The following is a 14,090-nucleotide window of genomic DNA, read 5'->3' as shown; positions in this document are numbered from 1 at the left end:
AAAGCAGATATTGCTAATGACTTCCAGCTTCGCAACGCAAAGCTCTTTATAGCGAAAAGTCAATTGTTCCACCTAGCCAATCTTGAATGCATCGTGGAGTAGTTATCTCTATGCACATGTCAAAAGTAAGATAGCAATGTTAGTTGATTGTTCAAAATCCAAATTTGACTATTTTACACAAAAAAAAACTTTACTTGTAAATTGCCCTAATGTTACAGCTTTATATTTTGAATATTCACTGAAAAAGCAGCTCTAATTTCACATCGTTCAATTTTTTTGGTGCATCAAAATACATTTTTATTAAAGTAAACTATATAACGTGAATGGCACCACTCATATGCCTTGTGTTGTTTCTAAATAACCTTGTCTGTGCTGACAATAATATATTGCATGGTTGCCATTAGCCCAAGATAACGAGAAAGTGAAACTGCCTCGGATTTAAAAGAGAAACGATTTATTTATTTATTTAAATTTTGTGGTGACTCATTCAGCCTTCATGCCCCACAATGTTTTAAGTGCTTCTAACTGGAGCCAATTCTCATCCCTCATTAGTCCAAGTCAATACCCTCCAAAACCAAATCTGGAAGCCACGTTAAGCCCAGAGCCAGCTCACACATTGTCTCCTGCTGCCAGAACAAAGCCAAGTGTGCCTTCATCACTCCTCTGAAAAATTTAATCAGTTCAGTGTCTCATGAACTCCATGTGTAACATTGCATGTTGTTTTCCTCAAAACATGCAGTCGTTGATGGCAGATATATTCATCCTTTTACTTAACCTGATTTCTCACTGGCTTATCAAGGGGATATTTCACAAAATTTTCTCTAAAGGACATTTCTGCCTTGCCAACAATAGATCTGCAGGGGGTTAGTGTTGATCCAGTGATTAATTTACCAGGTACTGGGATGTCAAGCTTTTGGAAACTCACTTTCTGGCACCTACAACGTTTTGAAACCTCCCCTACCTGTTTAGACATGAAGAACAACATTATAAGCGAGAAACTTTCGAGTACACGAGTGCAAATATTTACAAGCAGAAATCCATAGACGTGTATCCATAGATGCAAGATTGTCTTCTTCTACCATTGTCTGTTGGACCATGCAAGACTGGCCTGTAAACACTCACAGGATTGTCTGGATAGAAAGCACTGTAACGTTTAGATATCTCAAATGATTTTGTGATCAACAGTTTATTATCTATGTGCAGTAAAAAAAAATATAAGTAGTAAAATGGGATCTGGGCTGAGGATGGTGAGTGTGACCAAGTGACCAAACAAAGCAGAAACGATGTCAGCCTCTGTCTCCCTCCTCAAGTGTCAGTGCCACCCCTAACCCTAAATCCTCTCGAGACTTTTGCATAACTGGATGAAATCTGGACGATATTTCTTGAAATCCCTCATGTGCTTATTAAAACAATAGAGGAGAAATGTCACCAAGCTTATCGCCACAGAGTTCATTTAAATTCACAGCATCACCTGCAGAACTTTGTTTTTCTCACTTCACAAGATGAAGAAAAACATTATTAGTTCATATATACGATGAGTTATAAACAGAGTCAATTATTTTTTTATGAGACCTGGCAAGTTTGAGTGCTCCTCACTCTTACACGCTCATTTCTAGACTGTGCCACAATATCATAAGGCTAATCTGTATGCAGCGAGGAAACAGCCCTCAGTCTTTCTTCATCTCTTTTTCCGAGCAACACAACAGTTTACTCTGGAACAGAGCGGAGGATAACTCTGTACACTGTACTGATCCAACCACTGACACAGATATTCTTCAAGGTAACAGGAAAATGTGTGATCACCCAAAGCTTTCATTCCCCCTCTACAATTTTTGATTTAATTTTCTAAGGGATTTCAGCTCAATAGAGTAACACTTAATCTCGTTTCCTTCTCTCACGCTTCTCATCTTTTATGCGTATTGCCTTTCTTCTTCAACTAATTTCTTCAGGATTTTTATTTTTTTAGTCTGTGTAGCACAGTGATACAAAGTCAGTCCTGCCTCATGTAGCTTCGTACAGGTTAGAGCAACATATTTATGCCAGGTCTGCACAGCTCTTATAAGGGCTGATCTTTTATCTTGACTAATTGAAATGACCGGCTTGATCTTAACCATGGTGATTAGCGATTAAAGCACTAGCACTGTTCCATTCGGAAACATATGTGCTGTATGCAGTTATGCAGAAATGATTTAATTGCGTAGGTGGACACCTATACATGCATATTCATATGTACTGAACATTTTGTTCATGTAACAGTAGAGTTCTGGGTGGACTGTGCTCAGCGTGTACACAGAGTCCTTACCCCATCAGCTGCCTCAGTTCAAATCCAGCCTGGAGCTTCTGCTGTTTCCTGTCACCCCCTCTCCCTCCACCTACCTTCCCCCGTCTCTCTCTACTGTCACTGTCAAATAAAGCAGCAAAGGAAATAAATCTGAAAAAAGTAGAATAACAGTGGAATCCCTAACACATGCAGAGACACCTGACTCAAGACATGAGCAGCAAATAAGGAAGGAATTGACAATGCGACAAAAAATATATTCAGCGCACTCACACACACACACACACACACACACAAGCATCTTGACTATCGAGTTGGTGTGGCAGACAAAGCACTGTGGGTCAATAGGAGGCTTGGTAGCATGATGGGCTTGTCAATATGTAAGCACCTGATGGACTGGACTAGCAGAGGAAAAGGAAACGCAGAATAGCTGCAACCACCTCTTACTATACTTCTGCATCTGTAATGACGCAGTTTAAGTCCTGTGAAAAGGAAGTGGGTCATTTCTAGGAGATACTGTAATTGAAGCAGTTGTGGCTCGATGAATCCAGGGCTATTTGACTGCTGTCCCTTTGTCATTTTCAAATGGTAATTGGCATTTACCCAGCCCTGGAGCATAATGCATCATAACCATTAGCTAAATTGCAGCACTGTTATTTTTGTGGCTTTTTCAACTGGGTATTGCAAAGTCCCATCAGGACAAGTGGAGATATAGAATGAAACATGTTACGTACAGTACAGCAGCTCTTGGTTTCTGATAGCTGTGCATATTTACAGGAAGGCTGTCTTAACCAAATCATCATCAAAGAAGAAATATTTGATGAGATTTGGCATCAAGATACAGCATAGGTTTTCTTTCATTTCACGTTGTTTTCACATAATGCATCTTTTCAAAGTAGATGCATGTATTGCTGTCGTGTCCTTGAAAATCTCAGATCTCTTATTTTTATCTGTATGATTTGTTCACGGTTAAAGTGACAAAGTACTTCATCCGTAAATCAAAGCTGGTAATCAAAGAGCGGAGTGCGTCCAGTTGAGTGTTGCTCGTTCATATGCAGGTGCTGTGGCTTTTTGTTTGTGACCTTCCAGGTGGCATGTTGATGTGCAAAGCTCTGTGAAGTAGAAGTGTTCCTCTTTAGTGTTCTTCAGTTTACAGAGCAGAGATTGCTCAGTGCTTTTTTCACCGAGGACAAAACTGCTCATGGAGAAAATAGCTGTGAAGCCGGCAACACACGCTGACATTTTACCCCACACACACTTACACACACAGACCGGACACAGCTGCATGCATCTGGATACACAGATGAAGTCGACAAGCTATTACAATTAGATTGTGCAGTGCTGAGAATTGAACTCATTACCCACATGTGACCATTTCATATTACAAGCAAACTGCAGAGCAGACACAGCTCAGCTTACACAAAGGCCAGAAAATTCATACTGCATAACTCTATATTATATTTACAACCAACAGCTACGTGAACGACTGATCTCCATATCGCTGACATGCACACAGAGCTTAGATAAAGGCCCTTAGGAGGTGCATTTCATGAGTAACATCCTGCATACAGAGAACATGTTCATACACACCCACACAAGCTGGGAGGTTATAAACACGATTCACTATCAGTCTGCAGTGAAGAGCTCTTCAGACTTAAGTATGTGGAGAATCACATGCTCACCAGTTGGTTTGCGAGGAACAAAAGATTTTTACTGATACTGAAATATTCCTCTGAAGTTGTTGCAGAGCCGCTTTCATTTGACACGCGAGCTTCTATTTTATTCACAGCCAAAAGCCTTTGTTGCTGCCCGTCTGCGATAATTGTTTTCTCCTGATTGTATAGTTGTTTGTAATTTCAAGTTTTCTTTTGCTCATTTTGCTCTGTTGTTCATTTCGTGTTTCTCATCAATCTTGGCTGTAGCCCAAAAAGAAATGGGGACAATATGTTAGGCACATCAATATTTCATGAAGTTAGGGTTCAAAGTTAAAAGCAGGACTTATGATGAAATCTTGAAGATTAAAAATATCTCTACCCCTGTTCACCGTTTTGATCTCTACCTATTTCCACTTTATATTGAACGGTATGTCCGCAGTCATCTTCTCGGGGGCCAACAGGCTTTCAGCATATTGTATAAACCTCCCCATCACTGATGAAAGTGAGTCATGTAAGCTGCCGGTTCAGATTCAGCAGGATGTAAATGAGACACATACGCAGCTTCTCCTGCAGCAGTTGGAACTAAAAAAATTAAATTTCAAAGCATTTATATTTAGTGAACTGTCAGGTTGCAAGATACAAAATTATTGCGATACATTGTGATAATAACAAGACCTCAAATATTCAAAGTTAAAAGCTAGAAAAAACATGTGCATAACAGTATGGCAACATATAAAGAAAGAGATATTTAACAAAAGTAAAAAGATGGTTACATTTTGAAAGCCATGCGATTTTAATGGTGTCTCTGTTGTTGCGGAGTACGGTGTCTCTGTGGGAAAAGGTATCCGGATAACGCCAGAGAGGCCTGTTGTTTGGCCTTGGGCCACCGTTCTTGTCCTGTCAGCTCAAATCTCAAAGACCACTCAAATGATGTGTCAGATCCTTGAGAATCCTTGTCCAGCTAGCAGCACTGATAAAGAATTTAACAAACATCAGCTCTGCAACTTGAGACACAGCTCAAAATGCTGACAGTGTGGAAGGAGAGTTTGAAAGATGGAGTAGTTTCGATTCAAGGAACAAACCTCAATGTATAACGTCAAACATTCTGCATGTGAGCCGAGGTAAATTTAGAGTTAAACGCTCCTTCATGTCATCATCACATCATCCTCATCATCATTAGAGGGCGGTAGAAGATCCAGAGTTTGATCGCAGCCTCCCTGAAGTGTCCTTCAGATGCAGATATCCAAATTGCCCCTGCATCTGCAACAGTAGTGTTATGAGGAATGTAGGATAGAGAAAGTGCTGCACATAGATGCAGTGTGTGAATGTTTCTGTGAAAGGGTGAATGAACTGTATGATCTGAATGAAGTGCTTTGAGTGGTCATCAAGACTAGAAAAAAAAAACATTAGCCATCTTCATCATCCTCATCACCTCCTCCATCTGTATGATATGTACATCTCAACAATCAGTGATGAATAGAAGGTTAAAGTACCCCAGTAATGGCTGATGGTTGTTGCCTTGGAAACCAGCTCAGATGTTGACCATTTTATCCCGAACTCGCATGATTACTTCAATTGTAGCTCAATCGCGATACTTTACTGCTGAATAGTTTCTATTCTTTCATTATTTTGGTGATAGAAATTTTAATGAGGCACCATCTCCTCTGTCCTATTTCTCTTTCTCCCTATTAGCTGGCATCTTGGGACTCCACTCGTGGCCTGAACGGTAGCCTGAAGGAGAATCGGATAGAGAGCGGTATGCAGGGAGTGACGCTCAAGATTGTAACGTTACTGGTAAGTTGTGGGAGTACAATGAATCTATAAGATAACCTGACCTGTGGAGGCAGATATCTGACTAAGAAAACTAACACCACAGTGTGCAGGCAAACACACAAAGCTGCTGTGTGAAGACACTCAACGATTTCTGCAGATAATTCACAAAGAAATAATGAATATGGATTAAAAGAAGACAACTGTTTGAGCTTATTAATATGTAATGAAGACACAGGCCAAAAGAAAGGCTTATAAAAACATTCTTACAAAACGTGGGAATGAATAAAAAACAAAGTGGACTGTACTATCCGAGATAAATTAAAAAGATGCAGTTCACTATTTAAAGATCCAGTGTAAGGGATCTATTGTCAGAAATTGAATATAAAATAATATGTTAGCGATGCTTTCACAAATGTCTGATCACCTAAATTGTATGAATTGTTGCTTTTTCTTTACCCTAGAATGATACCTTTATATTTAAATACTTCATATTTACATCTGGAGCGGCTCCTCTCTACGGAGGCCGCCATGTTTTACAGTCATCTAAACTGGAAAAACTAAGACACTTCTGATTTTGTTTATGACAACTGAAGGCTCCCACAGGTTCTCATTCATGTTTGGAAGGGGAGAGTGAGGTGAGGGGTATTCAGCTGCAACATGCAACTTCACCAGTAGATGTCACTAATTTCTACACTCTGAACCTTTAACACTTTACAGTTACTGGCGCAGTGCCTTTTTGTTTGGCCTGTGGTGATTTCTCAAACCTGCAGTAATAGAGACCCAGCAAGTATAGCACGGCTGCAGAACTCCACAGCTGCACCACCACTGCTGCACAGAGAGCTGTTCACCTGTCTGTTTAAAGTTTGGTGAAGCTTGACTGAGTACGAAGATCCGTGAACTGGAGGATTAGAATCCGTACTCATGAGCACGCTATGTTCAATAATATCACATGTTGATGATTCCCAGTATCACAACAAATTCAACTCTGCACTTGCTGCGTGAAGCCGATAAGATGAAAATGATAGATATGCATTTCACATATAGACAAACAGAGATTTCTGGGATTAGTAGATAGAGCATGTACAAAAGCCCCAAGTGAAGATATGATCCCAGGTTGTGCTGCGTTCAGTGTTTTCCCAGATGGATGTGGAGCCAACAGTAACAACGCTGGATGTTGGTGAACTGGACGTCTTATAATCAACTTTTCACAGTTTGATTTTACTCCCTGACATTTTCTCTCTTGGAAAAAAGGAATATTAGGTCCTCAGCTCCAGCCTGTTCTGTAATTCTGGAGCAGAGAAGCTGAGAAAAAAATCAATCCTACATTGCAGCATCTCTTCTTCAACTCACTTCACCAACTCCCAATTCCCTCCCCCTCTCCCCTGCCCCTCTCCATCTCACTCTTCGCCTCCCACTTTCCTGTTTTCCCTCTTCTTCACGCATGATTTACCTGCATCATATTTATTCACATAAGTTCTGGTCGGCTCTCTCCTGGCAGTGTCACTTAATCAAGTCATTTGCCCCTTCCCACTTTAACACTTACCCCCTCTCCTGTTCCCTCCTCTCCCAGCCTCCCCCCTTCAATCCTGCCCTGACACTTTCAACCCATAAAGAAAAACCATGGTTGGGTGCAATAAATTCAAAATGGCAATTTTCGCGTCGATGAACCGTAACAGTTTCCATGGCACCGTGTGTTACAGGTCAACAGCTGCTGAGGAAACTATTTTATTAAGATGGAGTTTAACTTCAATCACCAATGAAGCTCTTCATAAAGGTGTCACCCCAAAGTTCTTAAGATGACTGAATGTGTCCTCACCTCAGTCGCCAGTCAGACCCAGAGGAGATTATGGTGCATCCTGATAAATGACGTTCCTGTGATTAAATACACACATAGAACTCTACACTTTTTCCTAAGTCTGATGACAGCTCTTGGCCTCAGAGACAAAATTCATGCACTTTCACATTTCTCAGCATTATCATCATGTCCTTAATGTATTTCCCTGAAACTCCTTCATGGCCAGTGTGTCAGATTTAGTGACATCTAGAGTTGCCTGAACACCCCGCCCTCACCCCTCCTTTTCCGAGCATGTACGAGAACCTATGGTTGCCTTCAGGTGAGGGAACAATGTCAAAGGGCTCCCTCCTCTACACCCAGTGTTTAGTCTGTTGATTCAGGGCTATTTTATAAACATGGTGGTGAGATGTTATGATTTAGATACCAGCCTCTGCCAAAATCTATGAACTGACCCAATACAATGTCTTTAAAGTTAAGCTCAACCCAGATAAAACTTCTTTTGCTGCACCAAAACAGCAGATGTGCTGTACTGTTGTAAATTATAGCAATTGTCCTTGTTTTTTAATCGGATCTGTACTTTGCGTCTTTCGATACGTAAAGTCCAGGTATCTGAATCAGTATCAGGAAGTAAAAATGGTCTCGGAACTTCTCCAGGTACAACATGGCATCTTCATCATCATCTTCATATGTACCACTCAGTCATAGCTAACAAAAACACAGCTATTCCTATTCCTACTTTGAGGTGATTAGTAAACTAATGAAAACGATAATTATGAATACTCTATTTCTACCCATAGATTCACCTAAATCCAATAGGCTGGTCCTTTAACCAACTGTGTAATATTCTTTCAAACAGGAAGAACCTTTTGTGATGGTGGCAGAAAACATTCTGGGCCAACCCAAGAGATACAAAGGTTTCTCCATTGATGTTCTCGACGCCCTTGCAAAGATCCTGGGTTTCAAGTACGACATCTACCAAGTCGGAGACGGGAAGTACGGCTCAGCGCTCTCCAATGGATCTTGGAATGGCATGATTGGAGAACTCATTGGCAAGGTTAGTGTGTCGTCTCTGTATCTCACTCAGTGTCCAGATTTTGTCTAAATCATTTTTCTGGGAGTCCAGCCACCTTGTCTTGTTTGAAATGGGGGCCCAATTATAGGGGTCAGCAAAGTGGAAATGATCAGAAAAACACTGCACGGCCAACTGCTCTTATCTGCAAATCCATTTTCTCCAGTTAGCAATATCACAGATTGTTTGAAGTGGGTCTGATTTCTGCTTTTTGAAAGGAATCTGACCGTTTCAGAACATGACAAAGGGTATTATGGGTCATAATGATGATGGGATGTTCAGTCCTGTTGTTAGAGGTAGAGGATTTCGTGATTTCCTTTACATAGTGGCTAAATACATTTACATTTTAAATGTGTAATCTACAGTATTTATCTCATAAAGGCCTTTGAATGTACGTTGCTGTTGAGAATTTCAAGCCTCTGAGCCAGCTACAGCCACGGCCTGAGGCAGTATAGTTTCAGACTGTCAGTTCATCCGTCCACCTGATTTTCATGAATGCCATATTTACGGAACACATATTTAGCTTGGACTCAAAGATGACTGTGAACATTTGGGTGGTCAAAAGGTCAAGGTCACTGTTTTTCTTCGCCTCTGGAACATATCACAAGACCTTTAGGGAATTTCTCATACTTCCCACAAATGTTCACTTGGACTCAAATAAGAACTGATTCTATTTTCATGGTCAAAGGTCAAAGATCAACTTTTTTGTCAAAGCTTGAGAATTGAATTGCTAATTGTTCCACATTTTCAGAGCAATTTCTAACTAGATAAATTGATGAAGTGATGACATTTCATATTCCAAAAGGTCAAAGACCAATTTCATCATTCTGACATATTTTTAGCAACTTAACTGTGGCAGCATATGACAAATATGTTACTTCAGGTGAACAATATGAAATATATTGAAGATTTTTGAGTTTATATAATACAAACCAAGATAAGCAGGAGATTGCTCCACATTCTAAACCTCCACAAAATCCTAATGATGTTTTCTTACTGTGGAGTTAATGAAGCTGCAAGGACATGAAGGTGCACAGAGAAACAGTTTGTCTGAGGAAGGAGCTTAGGGATTCACTGTATGATGGTAGTTTTACTGAAATTGAAACTGATTGAAAATATGCACACTATATTTCCTTCCAATTTAGCCATTACGGTTAGAGATATGTCAGAAAAACTGTCCTGATCATGTTTCTGAAGAAAAAGAGTTTTACAAGAGTTTAGTTTATTTTAGAATGAGGTTGTTGGTTCATCTGAAGACTCAGAGTCCTAAAAATGAAATTACTTAATCAAGACTTTCCGTCCACAGCGAGCTGACTTGGCGATATCAGCCATCACCATCACCCCCGAGCGTGAGAGCGTGGTGGATTTCAGCAAGCGCTACCTGGACTATTCAGTCGGAATCCTGATGCGCAAGTCCGAGGAGAAGATCAACATTTTTTCCTTGCTGGCACCATTTGATCTGGCAGTGTGGGCGTGCATCGCTGCAGCCATCCCTGTAGTGGGCATCATGATCTTCCTGCTCAGGCGCATCCAGGCAGTGCGCTGCCAGAACAGTGCAGGAGGACATCCGCCGCCTTCTGTCTCCACTTCACTTCAGAGTGCCATCTGGATCGTCTACGGTGCTTTTGTGCAACAAGGTGGGCGATGTAGTTTTATCCTGGCCACAAACCACATGCTAGCACAGCAGTTATAAAGTATGCATTTGTCATATGCAGGACAGCCAAAGCACGGGAGCTTTTTATCCCCCGTAAACACACAGCAAACATGTCTGTGTGTGTGTGTGTGTGTGAGTGTGTGTGTGTGTTAAACTATTTTAATGGATTAAGGACATAATATTGAAAGAAGTCCAATCAATTAAAATGCACACATGAATGTCAGAGTACAATAAATGCTGATTCGGGGGGGGGATCAGTTCGAGGCACAACGCCCACCCTAGCGTTTTCTAAAGGTGCCCTTGTCAAGGAGAACATCCCGTCTTTAGGCCTGGTGGACATCCAGGTATGTCTGGTTTGGATAAATGACTCACTTCAGCAGCTGATGTTAAAACCTGAAGTGCATCTATCAAAGTCTGGCACTTTGCCTTTGAGCCTTTTTTAACCTAACACCCGGTGTATTTCAAGAGAAGCTAAATTTCATGTCTATTTCCTGCCTTTGCTATTTTTCTGGCTCGTGTTCCACTGTTGCCACTTTTCGTTCCAGTCAAGTGGATTGCATTTTTTTTCCTCGGGATGACGTGGGTCACTTTGATATGGATCTGACTGCTGACGCATAGCGTGCCATTGTCAGAGAGCATATACTTGGCAACAGTGTCCCCCTCCTATGATTCTGTAATGACATGCCAACACTTGGCTGGGTTTCGCTGTATGTCCAGTGCAGATTAAACTGTCCACCCACAGACACACTGACTTTCTTCAAACAGGGACTGCCCTTCTTTTGTTCTTTAAGGAGGTCAGGGAAGATGCATGAAATCATCTGAAAATGTCGAGGAGAACTGTAAAAAAGAAAAAAACACATCCCTCTTATGATCAGAGAGTTTAATCAATTTATTAAAACGATGAAAGTGACTGCACCAAAGTGGATTGTTGCAGTCGGGTAAGATCCTGTAAAACTTTAGATGCACACTTCACATTTGATGACCTTAAGAAATCAGTCAAAGCCATGTGTAATAAAATTGACTGATGCTTTAGTGCGATGCATCTGACAAGGCCTTCAGTTTTTACCCGAGCTGTCCTCAGGGTGCGGCCGTGTTGATTGTGACACTCTCAGACAAATATGTTTTCATTACATTTCACAATCCTGAATCTTTCAGATGACATTTCTGTGGCTCTACTCTTGGAAATTAGAATGTGCCCTGACATTTTTCTCATGCACCTCATGATGTTTTTTTGGGGGTGTTTTGAGGGAAAGAGTCGGAATGACAGAGAAAAAGTGACGATGGCAAAGTTCATGTGACAAACCAGTCTTCTGACCTCGACTGAATATAGCCAACATTAGGAAATGAAAGTGAGTGATTATTACACTGTTAATACGGATTGAGATGTGAAGTGGAAAAGTAAAAGCTCTAAAGAAACATTCAGGGCTGATGCTTTTAAATGTACTTAGAAAATAAATGATGCTGTAGTGATCGTCCAAAAATGAAAGTTTCATCTTGCATCAGCTTTTACACAAATGGGCTATTTTCCACTTATCACTAGTTAACTCACCCAGCCATTTATATTTAGAATAAGTAAAGCAGAAATGTACAGTCATCACTCAATAGATTTTATGAAACTCTAAGTTTTTAATGATGAACTATGATTATATTGAACAAGAAATGTTTCTGATTTTTCATCGAATTTGAACATTTCCATAAAGCTTGTTTGAAATGCAGGAAATAATCAAATTAATTAATAATTGAATATTTTCTTTGTTTTCTTATGATATAGAAGCTAGAAAATATATTAACATCAGGCTACAATACCCTGACGATAAAAATAAAGCATTTTTAAAGTTTTTGGCAGCATTACATTGTTTACTCATTTTTTACATGTAAAAATATATGTATTATTTCCTTAGTTTTTACACTACACTGGAGATAAGAACATTGTCTTATAAATCGTGTGTGGTGGTGGATATATATGATGCTGTAGTGTTCACTGTGAAGATGATGATTTGTGCCTCTGTGTGCAGTTGTAATCCAAATACTTTCATATCTTCACGTCCACAGGCAGCGACTCCATCCTGGGTTCAGTGGCTCTGCGGATCGTCATGGGCAGCTGGTGGCTCTTCACCCTCATTGTGTGTTCGTCTTACACAGCGAACCTGGCTGCCTACCTCACAGTGTCACGCATGGACAACGCTGTCAGGTACCTTCTGTCAACATATATCTTTTATAGTCAAATGTTCTTGAATGACTCATCACAACATGGGATGTAAATTGCAAAAAGAAGCAGAAATGTTGTTGTGTTTTGTGCCGTGTTAAAACCTGGTGCTTCCATTACCCACAATGCTACCTGATCTACAACACTTCAGTCTGGAGATTTGGGAGATTTTTTTCATATTTCTTATTAAAGTTTCTAAGTTTGTCACAATGGGAGAAAAACATCAATAAAACAACAACAATGACTGTGGCAAAAATAATGTTCTGGTCTTCAGACCAAACTGTCAAACCGAGACAATTCATCAGACTCAAAGCAGAGCCACAAAAATCATTATAAAAGTGTTTTCATTAATACAGCTGCCCAAGATGTTAAGCTTTAAAGTGTCTGCATGTTGTCATGCATGTCTGCAGTGAATGCACTGTATGTGTCCCTCACGGTGCAGTGTGGCCATCATAGTAAGTTTTGTTATGCTCCACACAGTGTGGAGTGTTTTCTGGAGGTAGCATATGTTATATCTTTCAATATCTTCACCACAGGAGCAGATGCTGTGGATGAAGGTTGATCTGTGTGCATCTCTCTCTCAGCTGCTCCCTGAACAGACGTTTGCTTTTCTGTAATTTTTGACCTACTGCTTAACAACTAGTCTGTCCTCAGTCCAAAGTCAGTTATTTGTCAGTGAATCCAATTTGGTGCTGTCTTTCCCTTAAGAATGGGCAGAGAGGCATTTGATTACATTGGGTCTGTCTTCTGCAGAACAAATAGTCACATGTGGACATGTGGAGACAAGGAGCGAATGTTAAGCAGCACCCAGCTCACCTGTGAAGACACCGTGTGTGTGTGTGTGTGTGTGTGTGTGTGTGTGTGTGTGTGTGTGTGTGTGTGTGTGTGTGTGTGTGTGTGTCTGTGTGTCTGTGTGTTTGTGTTTGTTTGGATTGGCAATTACTGGAACTTTCTCAAAGTGCATTTCTACAGTTCGGAAAATAGAATCAAACTAATTGCAAATTATTGCATTTAGAAGTTAGAGAGTATGGGCCTGTGACTGTCAATTTTAATGGAAATATGTAAAACGTGATGAACATGACTGTGTGCTGTTCTCAATATTATACTTTGTTAATATTTCTTTATATAACTCATCGTCTGTGTGGGATTCACGTCTTGGCTCATATAGATTTTGCAGATCTAATTCATGCCTTACATCCTGAGACATTTTACATTCCTTCTTTTATCCATCCATCTTTTATCTAGAGTAAAAACCGTTGCCGCTCCAGAATATGTATATTTGTTTCTTTAAATTTCAAGCTTTTATTTGTTCTTCATTGTTTTCCTGACTTGTATTTCTAAACCTGCATGGTATCAGATCCTTGTTGAAGTGGATTCGATTGCTTCTTTTTTTATAACGGAGGAAAGGAATTACTGTTTTTAAGCTTGCTTGAGATTTCCACCTGTCCCTTGATGATTCAGTAAACATAAAGACAGTGGGTTCTGCCATTAGCCATTATAGAAGGGGGAATTTCTGTGGCACACCAATAATTGTGTTACTATTATTATTAATTTGCCTCATAAAGCAAAGGACGAGAAACTCTGCATTAGTCCATAATTGTCCTGAATCTAACTTTTTTAGATAAATAAATTAGCTAGATATGGTTATCCTTGTTCTATG

The 14,090-nt window shown here is 40.2% G+C and overlaps 1 protein-coding gene across 3 annotated transcripts in view; it reads left to right on the top strand.

Annotated features, from left to right (window-relative positions):
• grid1a (glutamate receptor, ionotropic, delta 1a) overlaps nt 1-14,090 on the top strand; it is a 199,009-nt gene that overhangs the window by 173,077 nt on the left and 11,842 nt on the right. For all 3 annotated transcript variants that reach the window (XM_020090224.2, XM_069538977.1, XM_069538976.1), the window contains 4 exons: nt 5,626-5,727; nt 8,358-8,555; nt 9,877-10,207; nt 12,277-12,415. In XM_020090224.2, the coding sequence (XP_019945783.1) occupies nt 5,626-5,727; nt 8,358-8,555; nt 9,877-10,207; nt 12,277-12,415 (770 nt within the window). The remainder of the gene's footprint in view (nt 1-5,625; nt 5,728-8,357; nt 8,556-9,876; nt 10,208-12,276; nt 12,416-14,090) is intronic.

The sequence above is a fragment of the Paralichthys olivaceus genome, chromosome 14 (genome assembly GCF_024713975.1).
Source record: "Paralichthys olivaceus isolate ysfri-2021 chromosome 14, ASM2471397v2, whole genome shotgun sequence".
NCBI classification, from domain to species: Eukaryota; Metazoa; Chordata; class Actinopteri; order Pleuronectiformes; family Paralichthyidae; genus Paralichthys; species Paralichthys olivaceus.
Note: the sequence above shows the minus strand (reverse complement) of the source record. Positions and strands in the feature narration are given on the sequence as shown.